Source organism: Sminthopsis crassicaudata, chromosome 3, assembly GCF_048593235.1.
Source record: "Sminthopsis crassicaudata isolate SCR6 chromosome 3, ASM4859323v1, whole genome shotgun sequence".
Classification (NCBI taxonomy): Eukaryota; Metazoa; Chordata; class Mammalia; order Dasyuromorphia; family Dasyuridae; genus Sminthopsis; species Sminthopsis crassicaudata.
In genome coordinates this window covers 331,223,376-331,250,919 of record NC_133619.1, presented here as the reverse complement: position 1 = coordinate 331,250,919, position 27,544 = coordinate 331,223,376, and the positions used below count along the sequence as shown (strand labels likewise).

The following is a 27,544-nucleotide window of genomic DNA, read 5'->3' as shown; positions in this document are numbered from 1 at the left end:
GGACATTGTAAAAATCATCTAGGCTCAGGATTCTTTTTTTAAAAATAGTATTTTATTTTTCTAAATACATGCAAAGGTACTTTTCAAAATTCACTTTTGCAAAATCTTGTGTTCCAAAAGTTTTGTCTCTCACTCCCTCCTTCCCCCTTCCCCAAGACAGTAAGCAATCCAATATAGGTTAAACACGTGCAATTTTCTAAATATTTCTATATTTGTAATGCACAAAAGAAATCAAATCAAAAGGGGAAAAAAAGGATGAGAAAGAAAAAAAAAGAAGCGAACAAACAACTTTAACAAAAAACAAAAAAAAGGTGAAAATAATATAATTTGATCTACATTCAGTCTCCATAATTCTCTCTGGATGTGGATGACCTTTCCATTCCAAGCATGTTGGAATTGTTTTGGATCACTATATTGCTGAGAAGAGCTAAGTTTATCACAGCTGATCATCATATAATCTTGCTGTTACTGTGTACCGTATTCTCCTGGTTCTGCTCACTTCACTCAGCATCAGTTCATATAAATCTTTCCTGTCTTTTATAAAATCAGTCTGTTCATCATTTCTTATAGAACAATAATTCTATTACATTCATATGCCATAACTTTTTCAGCCATTCCCTCACTCAATTTCCAGTTCCTTTAGGCTGTTTTCTTAACCTTTTTTTATGTCAGGGACTTCTTTTGTCAATATGTCCCAACCTATGAACCTCTTTGTAGAAAAATGTTTTTAAATGCATGATACATAGGATTACCAAAAACTCAATTATATTGCAGTCTGATTATGAAAATATTTTTAAGTTCCTAGATCTTTCTTCTAATCCATTGCTCTTCTACCTCTAGGAGGAAGCAAGCATTTATTAAATACCTACCATGTGTCAGACACCGTAGAATAGAAAGGTGTTGTAGAAATATCTCATTTGTTCCTCAGAAGTAAGTTCCATTATTATCCCCATTTTACAGATGGAGAAACTGAAAAATGTCTGCGGCTGAATGTGAACTCTGATCCTCCTAACTGCAGGCCCATAGCACCACCTACCTGCCTCTGCCCTCCCCTCCTTCTTTTTTTATATATATTATAACTTTTTATTGACAGAACATATGCCTGGGTAATTTTTTACAACATTATCCCTTGCACTCACTTCTGTTCCAACTTTTCCCTTCCCTCCCTCCACCCCCTCCCCTAGATGGCAGGCAGTCTCATACACGTTAAATATGTTAAAGTATATCCTAGATACAATATATGTGTGCAGAACTGAACAGTTTTCTTGTTGCACAGGGAGAATTGGATTCAGAAGGTAAAAATAACCTCCTCCAAGACATTCTTAAGTGAAGGGATAAATGACTTGTCCACGTAACTAATAAGCCCTCTGACTCCAAGTCTAGGGCATTTTCCACTAGCCTGCATAGCCTGCCTTTCTTCTCCAGCCCCAGGGCCATCTCCATCATCCTGATCTCTATCTGGCTCCTTGACCCAGAGGGCTCTGGAAGGAAAAGTGAGGCAGGGGACCTTACCCAGCCCTCCCTTCCTCCCTCCCTTAAATCCAATTCATTGACATATCATGGCATCAACTCCCTGATGGCGTGGTCCTCTTGGAGAACAAAGCATAAACAACAATAGTTTCTGACCCCCTACCAGGGGATTTCCAAGAAGACCACGGACATCCTGTCTGCCAGACTGTTCCCATTACTTCCTTCAAAGCACTTAGCTCAAAATTGACTCCCTCCAAAATGCCTTTACTGATTATTTGCACTCTAGTCTCATCACTGGTACTTAGTGTCTGTAACAGCCATTTGGGAAGAATCCCTACCCAGATGTTCTAGGGGATAGACTGCTTGGCTCCCCATCAATCAACAATTATTTCCTGGGCCTCTGCAGGATGTCTGATCCCATGTTGGATGCTTTGGGGGATGCAAGAGAAAGTATAGAGTGGGGCCCCTTCCCATAAGGAGCTGACCGCCTGGTTGCTGTTTTTTAGATCTTGATTATTTTTTCTTTTATTCTTTTATTCTCTTTTTTAGTAAAACTTTTTAATTTCAAAATATATACACAGATAATTTTACAATATTGACCCTTGCAAAACCTTGTTTTCCAAATTTTTAGATCTTGATTATTTAAAAATATATTTTTTTAATGTTTTATTGTTGAACATTGTTTTATCACATTCTACAAATCCCAGTATACTTCCATATAATGTATGGCCCACCAAACCAGTGAAATAAAACAACATTAAGAGTGCGACTGAGCCTGAGAGACCCTCTGACCTTATACTTTTGTTTTTCTCCATTTGTTAAAAGAAAGGATAGGAGTACTGACAGTCCTGATGGGGAGACAGGATCAGCAAGGAAGAATTGGAGAACAACATAAGGCAGCATGTAATAAAGCTCTCTGTTTCAGCCATTCACAAGTTCACAGATTTAGAACTGGAAGGGACCTTTGAAATCATTTGTTGTCCACTTTCCTCATTGTATTCTATTTTTAGAATAATGTTTTATTTAAGGTTTACAAAAAAAAACTTACTGTTGCTTCCTAATGATTTTTCTCCTCTCCTAACCTTCCCTCCCCTCCTTACTAATGAGTAAGAATAATCAAACAAAATCAATTGGCATTGGCCACATAGGACAGTTCATGCCTCTTTCTACTCTCATGGTCCTCTTCTTCAGTACCACTCCTCTGAAGTCATGATCCACTATTGTAGTGATCGAAATTCTAAACTTTCCATGAGGTTTTCCATATATTATTGTGATCAGCTTATAACGTATTCTCCATATTCTGATTGTTTTGTCCTATGTCAGTTCATCTAAGTCTTTCCCATCTTTCTCTAAATTTTCCATTTTCATCATTTCTTTTTGTATAAGAATCCATTAAATCCAAATGCTACTATTTGTGTAGCTTCTCAGTGGGCAGTCAGCATTTATTAAACACTTATTGTTTGCCAGCCACTGTGCTAAGTTCTAAGGATACAAAAAAAAGGCAAAGGACAGTCTCTGCCCACAAGGGGTTTACACTCTAATGGAGGAGACAACATGTCAACAATATATACAAAGCAAACTATATACAGGAGAAAAAAGAAGTAACTAAAAGAGGGAAGGCATTGGGGAAGGATTCCTATAGAAAGTGAGATTTTAATTGGAATTTAAAGCAAATGAGGGAATGTTAATAGTTGAAGAAGAAAAGAGGCACAGGGGACAGCCAGAGAAAAAGCCAAGAGGTGGAGTGTCTTGTTTGTGAAACAGCCACTACAAATGAATGAGTAAATGTGTGTATGCATTCATATGTAGTTATAGAAATGTCATGTATGTCATATACACTTACATATATCTTTATACATTTGTATAAATGCATATATACATACCCACATATGTCTGTATATACATAAAATTTCTCTTTATTTTCTACTTCTTTGGGGTATTGCCTAGCAATACTATATTTGATCAAAAGGTATACATAATTTATTAAAATTTTTCATATAATTCCAAATTGTCTTCCAGAACAGTTGGACCACTTCACAGCTCTACAAAGTATAGCTTTCCAGTCTTTCCTTCCTACTCACAATTACCATTTTTGTCTTTTGTCATCTCTGCCAGTCTTAAAGGTATAAGGGGTAAAAATCTCTGAGTTATTTAAATTTGCATTTCCTTTATTTTTGCTAATTTGGGACTTTTTTATATGACTTTGGATCACTTGCCTTTTTCTTTAAAAAAAAAACCTACCAGTTCATATTTTCTGAGCATTTATATATTGTGGAGTCCCCCTTTTTCTTATAAGTCCATATCAATTTCCCATTGATCTTGTTTTTGAGATCTTTAGCAGAGATATTTGCTACAAAATTTCCTTTCTCATAAATGCTTTTCTTCTAGCTTCATTGATTCTGTTTTTACAGAAGTTTTCCAATTTTATGTAACTGAAATTGTCCATCATATTTTTTATGATCACTTCTATCCCTTGCTCTTCATTTTACTGATGAGGAAACTTATAGGGCCCAGTGCTGTCAAACAATCTGTGCAAATTTACACAGGTTATTGATAGAGCTGGGATATGAACCCCAGATCCTCTGACTCCAAATGTAATTCAGTAGGAGTTCCTTCCTTCTCTATGTCTTGGCTGCAGGGGAGACCACAGTCCCTTCTGTTTCTGGTAGGTAACTCAGTGTGTGGAAGCTTCTTAGCTGGATGGAAGTGGAGATCAAAGTACTGAGAAGAAAGTATAAGAAAATGGGATGATTGGGAACATTTTTTAAATAGTTTTTATTTACCAGATATATGCATGGGTAATTTTTACAACATTGACAATTGCCAAACCTTTTGTTCTCATTTTTCCCCTCCTTCCCCCCTGACTGGGTACATTTTAAGGGAGAGACCAAGAGTGACCAAGTCAAATTGCAAAGCAAAATGCCAGTAATTATGTCTTAGGTTGCCAAATGTTTCAAGTGTATGGAAACACGGCATCAATTTAGTAATATTCCTTGGGACCCAAAATGGTCCTGCATTTGTTGATGACTCCTATTTGCCCACTGGCAGGTGGGTTTAGGACCTTAGGCACTTACTATTGTGTCATTCTGGGCAAGTCACTTGACAAAATGGAAAATCCCACGTGTCAGGATCGGCATACTATGGTCCTGTCAATATGCTGTCAAATACACTGAACAGCAATGATTAGATTGTAAGGTAGGGAGGGGGAAGAAAATGGAGAAGACAAAGAAGAATATAATCTCCTAGAGGGTAAATTCTAAACTTTGTAATCTTTCCTAGTCCTTAATACAGTGCTTAATAAAAATTTATGTAATACACAAAAGCGTTTATTTATTTAATGGGGGGGGGGAGGAAAAGGAATCCTTAATTAATTATGGAATTTAACTCCCTTAAGCAAGTCTGTGTTCAGTTGCCCCCAGGCTCTAGATTCTGTCCAGAGACAGAATCTGCTCTGGACAGAATCAGAGATTTTAATCCAAGAACTCATGGCCATTTTAGCCAGAGATTATCCAGAGACTTTAATCCAAGAACTCATGGCCATTTAAGCCAGAGATTATCCAGAGATTTTTAATCCAAGAACTCAAGACCATGTGAGCCAGATAAAATCCAGAGATTTTAATCCAAGAGCTCATTTTAGCTTCACCCAGAAATCCTCACATATACCCTGCATCCCTACAATCTCTGCCCTCCTACTGCAAACAAATGCTTGTCTTTACTCAGGCACTTAAGTGAGCCTCTTCTGTCTGTAGGGCATTCTGGTCTGCTGCTTCCCTATGAAACACTTGTCCTGGTACAGATACTATTAGGGTGGTTATTCTTTACTGCCTCCCTTTTACATCTTTTTTTGTGTGCATCCTGGCTTGCCTTCTATTCTGAATCTTTTTATTCAAGTCTTTCCCATGTTTCTTTAAATTCCTCTTATGGGTATTTTTATGGCACAATAATATTCCATTATATTTACATGCCACAATTTGTTTAATCATTTCTCAGTAGATAGGCACCTGTGTGTTTGCTTTTTTCCAATTTCTTTGTGTGTTTTTTGCTTCCATGCAAAGGGCCTCCTATGCCCCTTAGGCATAGGCCCAGGATTAGTGTACAGTGGGATTGCTTGGCCAAAGGGTAAAAGAAATTTAGTGACTTTTTCATATAATTCCAAACTGATTTCCTAAATGATTGGACTAGTTTACAATTCCATTAACATTGTATTAGTCTACATTGTATTAGTCTTTCCACCCCTCTAACATTATCTCTTTAAATTTTTAAAAATAATCTTTGTCAATTTTCTGGGCGTGAGATAAAACCTGAATTGTTTTAATTCAGGAAAGTGATTGAAATTTTGTCTCAAACTCCTAATTTTGTTTTTCTGGATGAGTCACTTCTTTCAGCCTTAATTTTTTCATTTGTCAAATGGGGATAATAATAGCACTTTTTCACAGAGTTAATGTAAGAATCAAACAAGAAAACATATGTAAAGAGCTTTGCAGACCTTAATGCATTATATAAATTCTAGTTACTATTATTTTGCGTAATACCAAGATGAGGTCAAAATGGGTACATGATTTAGACATAAAGGAAGATACTTTAAGGAAATTAGGAGAGCACGGAATAATTTACCTGTCAGATCTTTAAAGAAGAGAGGAACAAGAACTATGACAAACAAAGACAAAACAAGAACTAGAGAACATTATGAAATGTAAAATGGATAATTTTGATTACATTAAGTTAAAACATTTTGCATAAAACCAATGCAACCAAGATTATAAGGGAAGCAAAAAGCTGAGAAACAATTTTTTGCAAACAATGATTCTGATAAAGGCCTCATTTAAAAAATATATATAGAAAGGAGTCAAGTTCATAAGAATGCAAATCATTTCCCAATTAATAAATAATTAACAGATATGAAAAGAAAATTTTCAGATGGGGAAATTAAAGCCATTTCTAGACATATGAAAAAATGTTATAAATCACTATTAATTAGGGAAATGCAAATTAAAACAACTTTGAGGTACCACTTCACAGCTATCTGATTGGCTAAGATGACAGGAAAAGATAATGATAATGTCAGAGGGGATGTGGGAAAACTGGGATTATTAGTGGAGTTGTGAACTGATCCAGTAATTTTGGAGAACAATTATGAACTATGCCCAAAGTACTATAAAACTATACATTTCCTTGGACCCAACAGTGCCACTACTGGGTCTATATCCCAAAGTGATCATAAGAGAGGGAATAAGATCCACATGTGCACAAATGTTTAGAGCATCTCTTTTTGTGGTAGCAAAGAACTAGAAAATGAGTGGATGCTCATCAGTTGGGGAATGCCTGAATGAGTTATGGTATATAAATGTAATGGAATATTATTGTTCTATAAGAAATAATCAGCAGGCTGATTTCAGAAAAGCCTGGAAAGATTTACATAAATTAATGTTGAGTGAAATGAGCAGAATCAGGAAAACATTATACACAGCAACCACAAGATTGTGTGATGCTCAACTATGATAAACCTGGCCCTTTTCAGCAATTCAGTGATTCAAGGCAATTCCAAGAAACTTTGGATGGAAAAGGCCATTTGAATCTAAGAGAGAACTAGAGATACTGAATATGAATTGAAACATTTTCACCTTTTTTTCTTCTATTTTTTTCTTATAATTTTTCCCTCTTCTGATTTTCCTTACCCAACACAACTCATATAGAAATATGTTAAAAATGAATACACATGTATGACCTATTTTTTTAATTTTTAAAAAGCACACACCAAAAATTATTTATTTAGTCTTTTATATGATTGTTGTTAGATGATCATATGTTTATATGATCCTTTTTTTGTTTATTGATTTTGACCAGATACTTATCTATAGTCTTTCTTATCTTTAAAAGGTTTTTAGGGGAGTCTTCCAACTTCCCTTCATATTCTACAGATGTAATGATTAGAAGCATCAGACCCCTAATTTCCCCCTTCTCTCTCAGTTATTACATAGATTTAACACTGGGATGTCTTTCTTGTCTTCCCTAGGCTACCGAGTGGAGCTCTAATGAGGAGACACGCAAGTCCTGCCAAAGTAAAGGGAAGACTGAAGTATGTGGCCAGGCTTAACCCTAGGCATCCTCCTCCCCCATCCCCTCTCATTGGGAGGGATACTTTGCACATCCAAGGGCTCAAAGTAGGGGTATAGCAATGCCTGAGATGGGGGAAGCCATCTGAGAGGGAAAGACTGTGGCATTTGGAAAAGCCTGATAAATGAGACAGAAAATCCACCATGCTATTGAATGATGGGCATTTTAAAATCTCTCAGGGATTTGCGGTGATCTGTGAATTAGACTGAACTGCTGAGCCCGCCCCCAATCCACCTAGATAGGATGGGCAGAGATTTTGCCAGTATCCCCAGCCTTTTGAAGAATACCCCGCACATAATGGGTGCTTAATGGATGCTTACGGATTGACTGACTGCTTAATGGATTTTTTCCCTGTCCTCTGGCAGGAGGAGTGTCAGAACTATGTTCGGGTCTTGATCGTGTCTGGCAGGAAGGTTTTCACGTGTGGTACCAATGCCTTCTCTCCAGTGTGTTCCAGTAGGCAGGTGAGGGGTCTTCTGGGTGAGGGAGCACTGTGTCCACGGGCTAGTTTCTTGGTTGAGGAGAGTCACCAACGAGGGTCGTCCTCCCATTTGGGTGACTGATCAGGAGACAGCAGAAGCTAGTGCCATCCTGAGCTATGAACTGCAAAGGCTGGCGTGGACCTCAGGGTCCATATGGGGACCAAGGGGGTCCTCAGAGTGGCTCAGGTGGGATTATAAGCACAAGGTCAGCGGAAAGTTAACAAACTAACGGGGAAAAGAAACCATAGCTCACAACCGTGACCCCGGACAGAGCCAAGTCCCTCTTTCCCCATAATGCGTACCCTCGATCCCCATGGTGCCCTCTCGGCTCTTCTCCGTCTGGTTCTCTCCCTCCGCTTCCTCCCCAGGCAGGGAACCTCAGCCGGACAATTGAAAAGATCAATGGTGTGGCCCGCTGCCCCTACGATCCCAGACACAATTCCACCGCGGTGATCTCGGAGCAGGGTGAGCTGTACGCTGCCACTGTCATTGACTTCTCCGGCCGGGACCCTGCCATCTACCGCAGCCTGGGAAGCGGACCACCTCTCCGCACTGCTCAGTATAACTCCAAGTGGCTCAATGGTATGCACTGTCCCCAGCCCCAGAGCGTGGGGGCTCCACCCCCTTTTCTCAGCTTCCCTACATGCTTGAGGAACGTGTTCATAGAGTTTTTTTAAACCCACAACAAAAAAACATAACTGATATTCAAAGATGAGCAGCTACAGGGATTGCTGTATATTAGGGGTAGCATCAAGGACCAAAATGTCCTCAGAATCTCGAATGTTGGCCAGGTCACAAAGTAGACAAAAATTAGGGAGGGCAATATTCAAAAACATATTAAGGAAGAATTTCAGAAAGAGTCTTTTTAGAAAGTCACCAATATAAGTCAAGAAACCAAGCATTTATTATTTTTTGTTTTGTCTTAAATTTAAATTTTTAAAAATATACTTTAATATTCATTTAAAAAATTTTGAGTTGTTTCCCAGGCCCTCTTCCATTCATTGAGAAGGCAAGCAGTATGATTTCAGTTTTATATATATATATATATATATATATATATGAAGTCATGTCAAACATATTTCCATATTAGCCACATTGGGAAAAAAAAAGCAAGAAAAAGAAAAACAATATGCTTCAATCTGCACTCAAAGTTCATTAGTTCTCTCCCTCTGGACTTTTTTGGAATTGTCACAGATCATTGCATTGATCTTTCCCAACTGATCATTATTATACTGTAAGTAAGTATTTATTATAGGAAAGGGTTCCTTTCCCCTTTTCCTCTCCTACCATTATCATTATCCTCTGTGTGATTCATTCCAAGTTGGTGATATGAGCTTGGGGAATTTTGATAGCTAACTATCAAAGGAAGGAAGATGCTTGGGGTGGTGTAAGATCTCTGTCAGAATGCAGCTTGGCACAATGGAAAGAATTCTAGCTCTGGAGACAGAGGAACTGAGATTAAATGCTGACATTGTGTGATTGTGGACAAACCATTTAAATCTCCCTGGATATTAGATTCTTTATCTGTAAAATGACTTGATGGTCTCTGAAGTCCCTTCTAGCTCAAGAGATATCATATAATACAAGTATAACATGATAGAGTATAGAATAATATAATATAGTATAACAAGGGTTAGTATAGTATAGTATAGTATCTAGTGTGTGATTTTGGACAAATCATTTAAATCTCCCTGAATATTAGTTTCCTTATTTGTAAAATGACTTGATGGTCTCTGAAATCCCTTCTAGCTCAAGAGATATTGTATAATACAAGTATATTATGATAGAGTATAGAATAATATAATATAGTATAACAAGGTATAGAATAGCATAGCAAAGTATAGTATAGAATAGCATATGATATGATATACTATATCAGTATAATACAGCATAGCATAGTATAATATAATGTAGTATAGTATAGCATAACATAACATAGTATAGTATAACATAATACAGTAACATGGTATAATATAGCAAATATAATCTAGCTACATTAAAATCTATAACTAGATGTATTATAATCTTACAATCTACATAATATTATCACACCTAACTACAGAATGATCTATAACATAGTATCTGGTTAGAGGGAGCCATTATAATACAGTATCTAGTTCTAGATCTATATTAGGTTAAGGAGTTCCCCCATCTAGGGCCCTCATTCACACCCCCTTCCTCTCCATATCTGTTGGATTTTCCTCCTCTTCCTCCCTTGAACTTTCCCCAGAGCCAAACTTTGTGGCTGCTTATGACATCGGGATGTTTGCCTACTTCTTCCTGCGAGAGAACGCCGTGGAGCACGACTGTGGACGCACTGTGTATTCACGCGTGGCCCGCGTGTGCAAGAACGATGTGGGGGGACGCTTCCTGCTGGAGGACACGTGGACCACCTTCATGAAGGCACGGCTGAATTGCTCCCGCCCAGGGGAGATTCCATTCTACTACAACGAACTCCAGAGCGCCTTCCATCTTCCTGAGCAGGACCTAGTCTATGGTGTCTTCACCACCAATGTGTGAGTTCCTGTAGTTCCCCATTCCGCTGGCCTTTAGAACTCCTGACTTTAGTCTATAGCCCTAATCCCAAGATGGAGAGAATAAACTAACATTTATTACCTTCAATCGTGGGAGGAAGAAAAAACCCAAATATTTATTAGACTCCTACTATGTGCCAAGTGCTGTGCTCTCAACCTAGAAAGGAGGGAAAGAAATAAACATTTATTAAGTTCCTACCATGTTCCAAGCACTGAATCCTCAGCCCAGGAATAATGGAAGGAAACAAACATTTGTCAGGCTTTTATTATGTGCCAGACACTTCACTATGAACTTGGGGAGGGAAAAAACCACATTAAACTCCTACTATGTACCAGACGCCACAGCAAGCACTTTACAAATATTATCTTATTTGACACTCACAACACTCCTGGATGAGAAGCACTATTATGGCACACAGATTCAGTAATTTAGCTTCTTGCACTAGTGCTCTCTGTACCATACCAAGCTTCACACGGATTAAGGAATGAATGTTGAGAAAATGCCTTTGGATTTGTATTTAGGTGGTCATCACCAGCCTTCAAGAGAGCAGTTTTAGTAGCCATATTTGGGAACGGAAGGCAGATTGCAAGGTGTTAATGAAGTGGGCGGTGAGGAAATAGCGGCAGTGATGTGATGATGGACTTCTCTTTGGAGAAGTTTGGCAGGAGAAAAAGTATGTCTAGTTGGAGGGATGAGCAGAGCTAGGAGAAGCTATTCTTAGCATGGGGGAGACCCTGCTTGTAGCAGATGGGAAGGGAGCCAGTCAGTGTGAAGGGAGAAACTGGAGATGTAGAAGGAGAAGATGATAATTGCTAGAGGGAGGTCCCTGAGGAACAGAGGTGATAGGATCAAGAACACAGGTGGGGGAGTTGCGAAGGAGAAGGGATACCTTTTCAATCCAGAACAGAGGAAAAGATATGAGAGTGGATAAGGATACAAACTTTGAGATGAAGATGTTGTTGATGTTCAATCATTTTAGTTATATCTGACTCTTCATGACCCCATTTGAGGATTTTTTAAAAATCAAAAACATTGGAGTAGTTTGCCATTTCCTTCTCTGGCTCATTTTACAGTTGAGGAACCTGAAGGGTATACAGCTAGTGTTTGAGGCTAGATTTAAACTCAGGAAGACAAATTTATCCTCTGAAATTGAAAAAGAGATGTATTGAGTGGGAAAGAAGAAAATTTCTAGGATGATAGAGATCTAAGGGCCATAAGGAACCTTAGATAGGCAAGCTAGGTTAAATTATGTGTCCAAGACTGCACAACTAGCAAGTGACAAAAGGAAAATTTGAACTCAGGTCCTCTGACTTCTAGTCAGTTTTGATTCCACTGTACCATCGTGCTTTGTTTTTTTTTTTTTTAATATTTAGTATTTTTATTTTTTCCAATTACATATAAAATCTATTTTTAGCATTTGTTTTTTAAAATCTTGAGTTCCAAATTCTCTCCTTTCCTCCCTTATTGAGAAGGCAAGCAGCTTGACAGTGGTTATATGTATTTCTTATTAGAAATTTGTTAGATCTCATGGTCTAATGATTTTACTTAATCATCTCTGTAAAGCAGGCAAGGAGATCATCTATATCAGGGCTTTTTAAACTTTTTCCACTCATGACCCCTTTTCATCAGAGAATTTTTAAAGCAATCTCCTCTGAATCTGAACTGATGTGTTTCTGGCAGCACTTGAGCATGAGCAGTGCAAAGTGCACATGTTGTGTGTTCAGAACCAAGTCTGCAATGATTGTACAATGTGACATGGGCAAGCACTGCCAGAACACCTCAGATTCATTATGTGTTTAATTTTGAATTAATTTTTAGTCATTGAATTAATTTGGTCAGAAACCTTTTACTCTTGAAAAATTTTCTGTGATTCCCCCACATTGTTATGTGACCCATATGGGTCACAACACAACAGTTTAAGAAGCTTTGATCTATACTATGGGGTTCCAGTTATACATTGTACTGGTCACATTTTATTAGGAATATTACAGGCATTTTTGAGTGACACAATGCCTTTTAATAAGGACATTGACCATATCATATGAGATTCTATGTTTTATGAGGAACAGTTTAGAGAACTAGTTTATTCAGAAGAGAAAGCTGGAAAAGGTCCTTATAGCTGTTTTTAATTAACTGAAGAGATGCTGCATGTTAGAATTAAAATTAACAATGTATATATGTCCATTTTTCATGTTTACAAGACTTTTCTCTTATATAACTTCTTCATCTGCAAGATGATCTAGGGAAAGAAATAGCAAACTACTGTGCTGTTTCTGTCAAGAAAATCCCAAATAGGGTCCTGAAATGAACAGTAACAAAAGCTTTATTCCCTGCCATTTAATGCTTATTACATAAAAGTTTGTCATGAGCTAACATATTTATCAAAGCAAGTAATAAAAGAGCAATCAAAGAACAAATGATTAATTTAGACAAATTATTCTCTAACTTTTTAGTCACATGGTCCTTTTATAGTCTTAAAAATTATTGAGGACCCCAAAGAGCTTTTGTTTATGTGAGATGTATCTATCAATATTTACTATATAAAAAATTAAAACTGATAAAATTTTTAAATAGAAATTCACATAAAAATAACAATGACAATTCCATTTGTAGATAACAATGTTTACATATCATTTTTATGGAAACTATATTTTACATAACAAAAAATAGAAGTGGAATTATTTTACATATTTTTGCAAATCTCTGTACTGTCTGGCTTTGTAGAAGACAACTGGATTCTCATATCTGCTTTTGCATTCAGTCTGTTGCAATATAATTTTTCTAGTTGAAATATATGAAGAAAATTCAGCCTCAAATATATAAGTAGTTGAAAAGACATCCTAATATTAGTATAGAAATAGTTATGACCTTGAAGAAGGATCCACAGGCATCCCTGGACTATATTTTGAGAACTAACGATGTCAAATATGCCTCCTATAGCCTAACATAAGCCAGTTTGTAATGTGATTAGGAAACACTTTCCAAGACAAATAATAGTACAGTAGAGCAAAGAATGTGTTAATATGTGATTTTCTAAGTCTATAGATGCCCCATAGGGACCCTGGTTGTCTAGTGTCCTATCCCTTCTATTTAGATAATTACTGATTTAGATGATAAAATCCACAAGAGAAGAGGCATTTTGTGACTCAGGAACAAATGAAATCTCATCTCAGCTAAGGAAGAACAATCTCACCTCAGATAGCTAGCAACCACAACAAGAAAGTGAAAATACTATTCTTTGATTCACATTCAGTCTCCACAGTTCTCTCTGGGTGTGAGTGGTATTTTCAATCCCAAGTCTTTTAGAATTGCCTTGAATTACCTCACTGTTGAAAAGAGCCAAATCCATCACAGTTGATCATCACATAATCTTACTGTTGCCGTGTATAATGATCTCCTGGTCTTGCTCATTTCACTCAGCATCAGTTCATGTAAGTCTCTCCAGGCCTTTCTGAAATCATCTTGTTGGTCATTTCTTACATAACAATAATATTCCATAACATTAATATACCGTAACTTATTCAACCATTCTCCAGCATGTTGGCTTTTTCTAGTCAGTGCTTGGGTGTATACATGGCAAACACAGCATTACTGGTTGACCTTCAGAGACCTATCCAAGCCCTCTTGGAGGGTGTCATGTGAAAATATGCACCACATTCTCCAATGAAATTGGAAAAGAAGAATGGGTCTGGAGAGACTGACATGAACTGACGCTAAGTGAAATGAGCAGAACTAGGAGATCATTGTACATGGCAGCAATAAGATTATGTGGTGATTAATTCTGACAGACATGGCTCTTTTTAATAGTGAGAGGGATTTAGGCCACTTCCAATGATCTTGTGATGAAGAGAGCCGTCCGCACCCAGAGAAAGGAGTGTGGGAACTGAGTGTGGATCACAACATAGGGTTTCACTTCTTTTGTTGTTGTTTATTTGCATTTTGTTTTCTTTCTCATTTTTTTCTTTTTGATTTAATTTTTATTGTGCAACAAGATAATTTTTTATATATTGAATTTAACATTTGTCCCAGATTTCTTCCTGTTGAACCCAAGTCAAGAGCTGTTTTAATTTGGACACAGCCAAGACTGGAACCCATCTCCTGATTCCAAATCCAGTGTTCTTCCCTTTGGATCTAGCTGCCTCCCTAGGGCAGATATATGATTGTGGACCAAAGATATCACAAAGTTGTATCAAGTCTTCATTGTTTAGGGTTTTTAGAAACTAGATATACAAGCACTATTGTTCTGGGCAGGCTACAGAGATCCTGAAAGAGCCTTCTTAACCAGGATTCTTTTGTATGGCTTGGTGGATCACTTGAGGATGAGGCTCCACCCCAAGGAACCATGAGCAGATCTGGAAATCCCAGGTCCAGGATGAGAACCATAGTCTTATAGGTCCAGGGCTAGAAGGAAGTGCATATGATGTTATCTAATCTCTTTTTATTTTTTAAAAGCTAAATTTTTTTCAACTAACAAAAATCTGCTAAGTATTTTTCCTCTCACCAATCCTTTCTCTCCCTTTTGAAAAAAAAAAAGAAAAGAAAAAAATTCCTTTTAATAATATATATAATCAAACAAAACAAATACCCATATTGATCACATTTTTTAAAATATAGTTCGTTTTATATCCTGATTCCAGTGTCAGGAGATAGGCGTTATGTTTCATCATTGATCATCTGCAATCTTTCAACCTTTATTTTACACATGAAAAAATAGAAGGTCCAAGGAATTATTGAAGGTTATCCAGGTAGTAAGTGGCAGAAATTGATTTCAGAGCAAGCACAGCTTGTTGTTTGTTATTTTTCAATTGGCTATGATTCTGTCACTCCATTTGGTTTTGGTTTTTTTTTTTTTTTCAGAGTGATTTGCCATTTCCTTCTCCAGCTCATTTTACAGATAAGGAAACTGAGGCAAACAGGATTAAGGAGTTTGCTCAGGGTCACACAACTAGTTAGTGTGTGAGTTGAGATTTGAATTCAGAAAGATGAGTCTTCCTGACTCCAGGGTCAGTGCTCTGTGCACTTTGGCACTGCCTAGTTGTCCATAGCACAGAATGGGAAAGACACAAGTCAGAAACCAGTGTTCATAAGTCAGGCAGGGTCAGGCAGCAGCCAGAAAACAGATGGTAGACAAATTGGAGAGGGAACCAGGATAGGAACCACATGAAGAAACACAGGTGGAAATGTTTGCCTCAAATATAAAGGCATTTTATTCTTACCTCCACAGTGAGTCAGGAGCTGGTCCTTAAAAGGGACTGGCCTGTGGGCCTGCAGGAAGAAAAAAACTGATCAGGTGAGGAGTTCAGGGCGATCTATACATACAATCTATGCATTCCAGGTTTATTCTCTGTAATGATATTTGCAAAAAAAGGAGAGTTTTTTTTTTTTTAACCCATCACACCAAATACTGATCAGGATTGTTTTGAGTGGCTTGGAAAGATCTTTTATTTGCTTATCAATCAGCAAGCATTTATATTTTATTTATTTTTTTATAATGATAGCTTTTTACTTTTCAAAATACATGCAAAGATGGTTTTTTACAATCACTTTTTCAAAACCTTGTGTTTCAGATTTTTCTCCCTACCTCTCCCCTCCCTCCTTTCCTAGATAGCAAGTAATCCAATGTAGGTTAAACATGTGAGATTCTTCTATACATATTTCCACATTTATCATGCTGCACAAAAAAAAAATTCTGATCAAAAGAGAAAAAGAAATGAGAAAGAAAAACCAAGCAAACAACAAAAAGATGAAAATACAATGTTGTGATCCACACTCAGTCTTCATTGACTTCTCTTTGGATGAGAAGGGTTCTCTCCATCACAAATCTATTGGAATTTCAGCCAAAGGTGGTCGTTGTTTGACCTTCAGTCTCGAAGAGGGCCATGACATCAGGGAAGTGACCCCATGACATACAAGTGAATTGGATTTAAATGAGTGAAAGCTGGGCAAGGTTATCTGCATCTTTTTCCCCTCCAGAGCCATCTGGGTCTGATAGAAATCAAAAGGATCAGAGATGGCCCTGGATGCTGTGGGAGCCTTTTTAAGCTAAGGTCTTCAACAAGTATCAGTCTGACTGAGTTTGCACCTATTCAGTGATTAAGGCTAGGTAGCAATTGAGGTAAAGAATCTCCTCCTTCATCTAGTCCAAAAAAATCAAAATAAACAAATGAAGGAATCTGGAAGGGAAGACCCTCAGGATTTCTGGCCAAAGCAGAAATGACCGCTATTCTAAGAATTTATTAAACACATTGCCTGCTAAACCTATTAGCAAGCAATATCTAAAAACTCTTGGACATGGAATCAAGAGACCTGAGTTCCAGTGCTGCCCCAGATACTTGATAATTATATCACAAAGAACCAAACATTAATTAATCCAAATCTATTTATATATCTGGAGATAATAATTCTCACATCTCCTACCTTTATCAATACTAAAAACCCAGCATGAATATGAATTATTATTCTGGGGAGTTGTTATGGGGCAGGTGGAGGATTCTACTTCCTTATTCTGGCCATAATTCTAAGACCCGGAGTCTATCTGTTGTTGTTTAGTCATATCTGACATCATTTAGGGTTTTCTTGGGAAAGATGGTAGACTGATTTGACATTTCCTTCTCTAACTCATTTTACAGATTAGGGTTAAGTGACTTGCCAGGGTCACACAACTAGTAAGTATCTAAAGCTGGATTTCAATTCAGGTCTTTCTGACTCCAGGCCTGGAACTCTATCCAGTATATCTGTCTAATCCAAGCATTAATCTAATCATCTTCTCCTTCTCCTCCAGATTCCTACATACCGGTCTCACTGTATCTATTCTTTAGTCTATCTCCCTTTCTCCATCCCATATCATCATTCTAGATTTGGGCCTCCTGCTTACCCTGTTTCTAGGAAGAGGATCCATAGAAATATGTGACCTAAGATTGGGAAGCAGCTACTGTTAGTCTAGACTCAAGACACTCACAGTAATTGATTTTTGCTAATCTGATCCAAAAAAAAGAGAGGGGATAGGATGAAATTATCAAAATAAAAAATGAATAAGGTGAATTCATAAGAGAAGAAAATACAGTGAGCTATCAGAAAATCCTGTATGCAATTATATGCTAGCAACTGTGAATTCAAAAGGATTGAATAATTACCCACAATAATATAAAATAGTTAAATTAACAGAACATGACCTGGAGATTCTAAACAACCCAATTTCAGAAAAATAAATTGAGCAGATTGTAAAGGAGTTACCAAAGGGAAAAGAGAAAAAAATACCCTGGTACAGACAAATTTCCAGATGAATTCTATCAAACATTTAAAGATAATTAAAACTTATGCTACACAGATTATTCTCAATAATTGAAAAAGAGAGCATCTTACCTTTTTTGAGGCCAATAGGGTCTCTACATAAACCAGTTTTATTAATGAATTTTGATGAAAAAACTTAAAATAAAACCCTAGCAAATGGACTATAGCATTATGGTAGAAAACTAATTTCCAAGTCAGAAAAACCAGGATTTAGGTTCTGCCTTTGACCCACACTGGCTGTGTGATTCTAGACAGGTCATTTAACCCTATGTGCCTCAGTTTCCTCATCTATAAAATGATCCTGAAAGAGGCTTAAATGACTGAACAACAAAATTATATTTATTTTGTTAATTATTTTCTGATTACATTTTTTATTTTCTTTTTTTAAAGCTTTTTTTCAGAACATAAGCATAATTTTCAATATTCACCTTTGCAAAACTTTGTGTTTCAAATATTTTTTCTCCTTCCCTTTCCCTCACTCCCATTCCCTAGATAACAAGGAATCCAATATAGGTTAAATATGTACAATTCTTTTATATATATTTCCACAATTATCATACTGCACAAGAAAAATCAGATCAAAAAGAAAAAAAATGTGAAAGAAAACAAATGCAAACAAACAACAACAACAAACGAAAATACTATGTTGTGATTCACACTCAGTTCTCACAGTCCTCTCTCTGGATACAGATGGCTCTCTTCCTCACAAGTCTATTGGAATTGACCTGAGCCACCTCACTGTTGAAAAGAGCCATATCCATCAGAATTGATCATCGCATAATCTTGTTGTTGCCGTGTCCAATTATTTATTGGTTCTACTCACTTCTTTTAGCATCAGTTCACCTAAATCTCTCCAGGCCTTTCTGAAATTATCCTACTGATCATTTCTTACATAACAATAATATTCCATAAAATTCATATATCATAATTTATTCAACTATTCCCCAACTGATGGACATCCATTCAGTTTCTAGTTGCTTGCCACTACAAGAAGAGCTACCACACACATTTTTGTACATGTGGGTCCTTTCCCCATTTTTATGATCTCTTTAAAATACAGGTGCAGTAGAAACACTGCTGGATCAAAGAGTACGTACAGTTCGATAGCCCTTTGGGCACAGTTCCACATCCAATTATATTTTAATCTGGTTCTAAGGGAACTCCAGATGGACTTGTTTGACACCTCTGTTTTAGGTAACTCTCTAGGATAATGAGTTTCTTTTTTTTTTTTTTTAATAACATTTTCCCTTGTATTTATTTTTCCAGATTTTCCCCTCCCTCCCCTAGATGACAGACAATCCCATACATTTTACATGTGTTATAGTATAATCTAGATACAATATATGTGTGTAAATCCAATTTTCTTGTTGCACATTAAGTATTAGCTTCCGAAGGTATAAGTAACCTGGGTAGATAGATAGTAGTGCAAACAGTTTACATTCACTTCCCAGTGTTCCTTCCCTGGGTGTAGTTGTTTCTGTCCATCATTGATCAACTGGAAGTGAGTTGGATCTTCTTTATGTTGAAGATATCCACTTCCATCAGAATATAGGATCATGAGTTTCAGAGAACATGCAAACCTTTATTGGTGGAGGAAGTTTCCTCACCTGGGAGCTCCCTATATATATAAAACCAAGCTGGATTTATATTAGGATAGAATGAAATAATAAGAAAACAAAACAATCAAACCAATAAGAGACCTGGATCATGGAAAGCATTAAGGGGAACAAAGACCCCTAGGATTTTACAACCAGTATGACATCTTAGACATCATTCAATTTCCTTACCTAAAAGAGGAAGAAACTGAGGCACAGGGAACCAAAGTGAGAGGCCTATGGTTCCATAGTTAGCAAACAGCTGAGCTAGGATTTAAATCTGGGTCTTTTGATTCTCAAACCAATGTTCAGGCTCTCCCTGACTGCCTCATCTGAGCTTTGGCCCCAGGCTATGCTGAGTATGTGGATAGAAGGGATGCTGTGATTAAAAAAAAAAGCCAGATCAAAAACCTTTGTTTTTTAATATGTGAGTTATTGTGGATATGTGCATATAGGATGAATATTAAACCCTATGTGGTGTGAAGGAAAGCATTTGACATTGGTTTTGATTAGAGGTATAAAATTAGAAAAATTATAATAATTTTGCTGTGTAGAAGTATAAACATATATAATTCTAATCACAGGCATATATGTGAATTACTTACTATGGAAGCATAGTGTCACACAGTCTTAGAGTTGGAAGGGAGTTGAGAGATCACTTAATCCAATTTCTCACTCAGAGAGGAATCCTTCTTTCAACACTCAAGATATCCAGCCTTTGACTAAAGGCTTAAAGGGAGAGGGAGAGAATTTGAAACTCAATTTTTTTAATGTTAAAAAGAAAGACTTAAAGTAAAGGGGTGTCCAGTCCCTCCTTTGGCAGTTTGGTCCATTGACCAGCAGTTATATTCACTGAAAAGGTCTTCTTTATGCTGATACTCTGTAGTACCTGGGATAGTAGTTCAAGCATCCTGAACTCCAGATTTTAGTCCTTTTTTCTTCAGTAACTACTGAGGGATATTTTAGTTCACCTCTGGGCCTTATGAGCTAAATGGGTGATGGGGAGTAGAATAGATGATATCTGATACCTTCAAGCAGTCACCAGGAAAGTGACCATTGGGCCACTTCTCTGCAGAGGCAGTAGAATGACATAGGGAAGGAAGACCAGGGAATAGAGAAGATCAGAATTTTAATCTCACCTCAGATATTTATTTTTTTACTTTTATAATTATAAAAAAAATTTTTTGACAGCATATATGCATGAGTAATTTTTTATAACATTATCCCTTGTAATCATTTTTCCAAATTACCCCCTCCCTCCCTCCACTCCCTCCCCTAGATGACAGGCAATCCCATACATTTTACATGTGTTACAGTATAACCTAGATACAATATATGTGTGTAAATCCAATTTTCTTGTTGCATATTAAGTATTAGATTCCGAAGGTATAAGTAACCTGGGTAGATAGACAGTAGTGCTAACAATTTACATTCACTTCCCAGTGTTCCTTCTCTGGGTGTAGTTATTTCTGTCCATCATTGATCAACTGGAAGTGAGTTGGATCTTCTTTATGTTGAAGATATCCACTTCCATCAGAGTACATCTTCATACAGCACTGAAGTGTACAGTGATCTTCTGGTTCTATTCCTTTCACTCAGCATCAGTTGATGTAAGTCTTTCCAAACCTCTCTGTATTCGTCCTGCCGGTCATTTCTTACAGAGCAGTAATATTCCATAACATTCATATACCATAATTTACCCAACCATTCTCCAATTGATGGACATCCATTCATTTTCCAGTTTCTAGCTACAACAAAAAGAGCTGCCACAAACATTTTGGCACATACAGGTCCCTTTCCCCTCCTCAGTATTTCTTTGGGATATAAGCCCAATAGCAGCAATGTTGGATCAAAGGGTATGCACAGTTTGATAACTTTTGGGCATAGTTCCAGATTGCTCTCCAGAATGGCTGGATTCTTTTGCAACTCCACCAGCAATGTATTAGTGTCCCAGTTTCCCCACATCCCCTCCAACATTTGTCATTATTTGTTCCTGTCATCTTAGCCAATCTGACAGGTGTGTAGTGGTATCTCAGAGTTGTCTTAATTTGCATTTCTCTGATCAGTAGTGATTTGGAACACTCTTTCATATGAGTGGATATAATTTCAATTTCATTATCTGAGAATTGTCTGTTCATATACTTTGACCATTTATCAATTGGAGAATGGTTTGATTTCTTATAAATTAGGGTCAGTTGTCTATATATTTTGGAAATGAGACCTTTATCAGAACCTTTAACTGTTAAAATATTTTCCCAATTTGTTGCTTCCCTTCTAATCTTGTTTGCATTAGTATTGTTTGTACAGAAACTTTTTAGTTTGATGTAATCAAAATCTTCTATTTTGTGATCAATAATGATCTCTAGTTCTCCTCTGGTCATAAATTCCTTCCTCCTCCACAGGTCTGAGACGTAGACTATCCTCTGTTCCTCTAATCTATCTATGATCTCATTCTTTATGCCTAAATCATGGACCCATTTTGATCTTATCTTGGTATATGGTGTTAAGTGTGGATCCATATCTAATTTCTGCCATACTAATTTCCAGTTTTCCCAACAGTTTTTTTTTCAAATAATGAATTTTTATCCCTAATGTTGATATCTTTGGGTTTGTCAAAGACTAGATTGCTATAGATGTACCCTTTTTTGTCCTTTGTACCTAATCTGTTCCACTGATCAACTGGTCTATTTCTTAGCCAATACCAAATGGTTTTGGTGACTGCTGCTATATAATATAGCTTTAGATCAGGTACACCTAGACCACCTTCATCTGACTTTTTTTTCATTAGTTCCCTTGCAATTCTCGACCTTTTATTCTTCCATATGAATTTTGTTGTTATTTTTTCTAGGTCATTAAAATAGTTTCTTGGGAGTCTGTTTGGTATAGCACTAAATAAATAGATTAGTTTGGGGAATATTGTCATCTTTATTATATTCACTTGGCCTATCCAAGAGCACTGAATATCTTTCCAATTATTTAAATCTGACTTTATTTTGTGGCAAGTGTTTCATAATTTTGCTCATATAATTCCTGATTTTTCTTTGGTAGATGAATTCCCAAATATTTTATACTCAGAACATTTGTTTGGAATGGAATTTCTCTTTGTATCTCTTGCTGTTGCATTTTGTTGGTGAGGTATAAAAATGCTGAGGATTTATGTGGATTTATTTTGTATCCTGCAACTTTGCTCAAATTCTGAATTATTTCTAATAACTTTTTAGCAGAGTCTTTGGGGTTCTCTAAGTATACTATCATGTCATCTGCAAAGAGTGATAGTTTGATTTCCTCATTTCCTACTCTAATTCCTTGAATCTCTTTCTCGGCTCTTATTGCCGAGGCTAGCGTTTCTAGTACTATATTGAATAGTAATGGTGATAGTGGGCAACCTTGTTTCACTCCTGAATCTTACTGGAAAGGTTCCAGTTTATCTCCATTGCATATTATACTTACTGACAGTCGTAAATATATGCTCCTGATTATTCTATTTATTCCTATACTCTCAAGCGTTTTAGTAGGAATGGATGTTGGATTTTATCAAATGCTTTTTCTGCATCTATTGAGATGATCATATGGTTTTTATTAATTTGATTATTAATATGGTCAATTATACTAATAGTTTTCCTAATATTAAACCAGCCCTGCATTCCTGGAATAAAATCCTACTTGATCATAGTGTATTATCCTTCACCTCAGATATTTATTAGCTGTGGTGGCAAATCTATCTAGCCACTCTCAGCCTCAGTTTCTTTATCTGTTGAATGGGGATAATAATAGTATCTGCTTCCCAAGAGTTGTTATGAGGCTCAAATGAGATAATATGTTGAAAATTCTTTTTGCAGCCTAAAGATATGTAAATGTAAAATATATAAATTTATTTATAGGTAACTCAGTAAACACACACACACACACACACACACACACACACATACACACTCACACACACCTAGGTAATGCAGTGGACAAAGTACAGAGTCTGGAATCAGGAAGATCTGAATTCATATCCAGCTTGGATTCAGGAAGAGACATTTTCTAAGTTCAAATCTGACCTCAGGCATTTAGTAGCAGTGAGACCCTGGGCAAGTCACTCTGTGTGCCTCAGTTTCCTCGTCTGCAAAACAAACTGGAGAAGAAAATGGCAAATCACTTCAGTATCTCTGTCAAAAAAAAATCTATATGGGATCATGAAGGGTTAGACATGAATGAAAAACAAAAACAATAACAGATAGGAAGATAGATAAATAGATAGACAGACAAACATATATTAAAGCAATTAGCATTTATTAAGGCACCAGTCTAGGTAATGAAGATACAAAAACAAAACATCAAATATTTCTTGGCTTTAAGGAGCTGCCATTCTGTGAGAGGATGGGACCTATGCCCAAGTAATGGGGAAAACCTCCACAACCATATACAGTGTAGTTCCAAGAGTTAAGAAAATGCACTAGTAAATACTTTTTGCTATCTCCTAAGGAAATCTATAACATGAACTTAACTTTTAATTATATTGTCACCTTGTTTCATGTAATTGTATTTATATGCATTTACCTGTGTGTGTGTGTGTGTGTGTGTGTGTGTGTGTGTGTGTGTGTAGTATAACAGTGTATAGGATATAGTGTACAGTATCTATAGTGTAAGCTTCCCAAAGGCAGGGACTGTTTCCTATGATTTCTGTCTCCTTCTAGTATAGAGCCTCACCAAATCCTTCTTGATCCCTGGCCTCAGCTTCCACATTTGTAGAGGGTTAGGGATTCTTGGAGGTCCATTCCAGCTCTAAATCTATGCTATATTCAGTATATCTTGTTGTCCCTAACAGCTTGGGAACTTCCCAGATGGGACTTCCCCTAGTGGGGGCAAAGCCTACCTTATTGGGTGCTGGTCATGTACTTCATTATTAAAAAGAGACATGATTTTCAGGGGCATGGGTGCCCATGAGAAGAACATCATCTTTACATTCTGTGTAGACAGCCTTCCCAATCCAACGTGGCTAAGAAAGATCCCCTGGTGGTCAGCCTCCTGGTGATGTCTCAGTTTCCTCAACTATAAAATAAGGAAATTGGGATAGACTCTGAGGTCTCTTCCAGATGTAACTCTATGCTATAACCTGCGTCTTCTGTTTTACTCATGAGACTAGGAACTTCCAGACTGGCTTTTCAGACAGCCAGTCAACATTTATTAAGTACCTACTATGTACCAGGCATTGTGCTAGGGCCCTAGTGATACAAAGAAAAATAATGAAACATAACCTTGTTTTCAAGGAGTTTATATTCTATTGGAACAGAAATGCACATAAGCAAGTATTTATTTTACATGTATATATATATATATATACACATAAATTATATATATATATGTATATATATATATATATATATATATATATATATATATATATATATATATATATATAAACAAATATGTGTATAAATGTGTCCATCAATCAATAAGCATTTCTTAAACACCACTTAAATACCAGGCACTATGCTAAAGAAAAACAAAAGACAGCCCCCTCTCAAAGATCTCACTTGACAAACATATGATCCATCACTGGATCTGATTCAGTTTCCCAGAACTTTGAAGACCCAGTCCCCCCATCCTCCCCGACTTTGCCACAATGCAGAAGAGGACTAGGAATAACTAAATGCTTATTAAATACTCACAGTTGACTTTTTAATCCCAACATGGAAGGGAAGGGGAGAGGGAGACATGCCTCCAGTGAATTCCACCCACCTCCTCTCCCTTCCAGAAATAGCATCGCTGCTTCTGCTGTCTGCGCCTTCAACCTCAGTGCCATCTCCCAGGCCTTCAATGGTCCCTTCCGCTACCAGGAGAATCCAAGGGCTGCCTGGCTCCCCATTGCCAACCCTATCCCCAATTTTCAGGTATGGTTGCCCTTTTTCCTCCCACTCCCACCTCTCATCTCTGATCACTACCACTTCAAATGCAATCCCTAACCTTCTTTCTCTCTGGTTATTGGGAGTTATGGGGAAGGGGCCATTTTAAATTTACTGGAACAAAAGTAAGTATCCTAAGGTAACCAAAACTGGGTTATTAAGGAACATTAATGCCCATTTTTGATGTGAGTGTCATCTCTCCCATCTCAGTGAAGAAAGGAATGGAGTTGGTAGGGAAGAAAGTGATCAAAAAACTTAATTGTTTTGGCTTGGGGACTTTAACAATCACAGATCTGTACAATGTCAGTTCTGTAGGCATCTTAGAGTTTATCTAATCCAATTCCCTCATTTTACATTTGGGGAAACTGAGACCTAGAGAGGTGACATGAAATGCCCAAGATTTTACAACTTCTTAGTAGCAGAGTCAAAATTAGGATTAAGATTTTCTGGCTCCCCTCCAAATTTCCAATCCCTGATGAGAGGTAGGGATAAGGGAACTGGGCTATTTCACTGTCTGTAGAAAGTAGAGGAAGGGGTCTGAAGACTAAATCTTTGGCAGCCTACTCTTTATTATCCTAGGACAAAGGAAATTTCTAGATTCCTTCTCTCCCTATTACTTCCTCCTTCTTATATAAAATTCCAGCCCCTAGCCTAGTTTTTCAGCACTCTTTCTTCACCTTCTGTGGCTAATTTTTCTTTACTTACCAATGTAATAATATCACTGGCAGGAAGGTCCTGGGGGATGATAGGTAGACCTCATTAAGCTGAAGGTGATTTATGGTGAAACTGGCCAAGACTGAAGCTGTGTATTTTTCCAGGATCCACCTAAAAACAATCTCATTGGCTCGATTGTTTGGATCTCATAAAGGACCATATTAGAGATTCATGGAATGGGAGGCAGGGAGGTTGGGGCTGGATTTCTGTGAGTATCCTGGGGACTTATGACTATATGACTCTCCAATTCTGACTCTCAGTGTGGAACCTTGCGGGATGTTGGCCCCAATGAGAATCTGACGGAGAGGAGCCTGCAGGATGCCCAGCGTCTGTTCCTGATGAGTGAGGTGGTTCAGCCTGTGACCCCAGACCCCTGTGTCACACAGGACAGTGTCCGCTTCTCTCACTTGGTGGTGGATCTCGTTCAGGGCAAGGACACCCTCTACCATGTGCTTTACATCGGCACCGGTGAGACCCTCCTCTGTGTTAAGGCTGAGTATCTCCAGGGAAAGCAGACAACTTTGCAGAGAAGATGCAACATTTGTGCAGCTGTGACACAAAATGAACCATGTCCTCAGACTACTTAAAGAGCATTATTATGTTCCTTGGATGATGGTGACCCAGAGTCATGTTTCAGTGCAGTGAGACTCAGATAATAATATGTGAAAAAAACAGAATGGAGAGAAGTGACAGGGAGAGTGAGAAAAAGAGGAACTGAAGGAGAGAGCGGAGAGAGAAAGAAGAAGAGAACAAGAGAATAGGGGATTAGATAAAGAAAAGGAAGGAGAGAGTAATGAGAGAGATGAAGGAAGGAAGTAAAGGAGAGGGAGAAGAGGGAGGAGGGAAGGAGAGAGAGGAGTGAAAGAAAGGGGAGATAGAAAAAGAGAGGGGGAAGGAAGAGAAAGAGAAAAGAAGGGAAGAAGGAGGAAGGGGAGGAAGATGAATAGGAAGAGAAGGAGGGGAGAAGGAGGAGTAGGGAGGAAAGGAGAAGGAGGAGAAGAGAGAGAATGAACAAAATATATTGTGTGGCTGAGAGTCAGTATATATCCATGAGGAACAGTGACTGATTTTGAGAGATTGTAGTCATCTTGGAACCCAATGATTTGGTAAATCTTTGATTAGGGACCAGGACCACGGGACTTTGCAAAGAATGGGTCTTGGGGCCCGTGGAGGTATCGAATCTTCAAGCGACTTTGGATTAGGAAGCAATGAAAAAAGTCCCTAATAGATTAGTCAAAAATCTGATTGATAGAGCTCTGCACCCTATCCTCATCTGAGAAGGCAAAGAGCTTTAGGGAAAGTCAAAGGATCCACGGGCTACATCAGAATGACAGACAGATGCAGTATGCGTGTGGGGAAGGGGGGGGGAAGAGGGAGGGTGTACGAGGTGGGTGGGCAGGTGTGTGTGAGAGAGAGAGACACAGAGAGAGACAGACAGAGAGAGACAGACACA

The 27,544-nt window shown here is 37.6% G+C and overlaps 1 protein-coding gene across 4 annotated transcripts in view; it reads left to right on the top strand.

Moving 5' to 3' along the window:
* SEMA5B (semaphorin 5B) overlaps positions 1 to 27,544 on the top strand; it is a 202,604-nt gene that overhangs the window by 155,093 nt on the left and 19,967 nt on the right. For all 4 annotated transcript variants that reach the window (XM_074301398.1, XM_074301400.1, XM_074301399.1 and 1 more), the window contains 6 exons: positions 7,484 to 7,546; positions 7,950 to 8,048; positions 8,435 to 8,648; positions 10,297 to 10,582; positions 25,230 to 25,365; positions 26,352 to 26,559. In XM_074301398.1, coding sequence (XP_074157499.1) covers positions 7,484 to 7,546; positions 7,950 to 8,048; positions 8,435 to 8,648; positions 10,297 to 10,582; positions 25,230 to 25,365; positions 26,352 to 26,559 — 1,006 coding nt within the window. The remainder of the gene's footprint in view (positions 1 to 7,483; positions 7,547 to 7,949; positions 8,049 to 8,434; positions 8,649 to 10,296; positions 10,583 to 25,229; positions 25,366 to 26,351; positions 26,560 to 27,544) is intronic.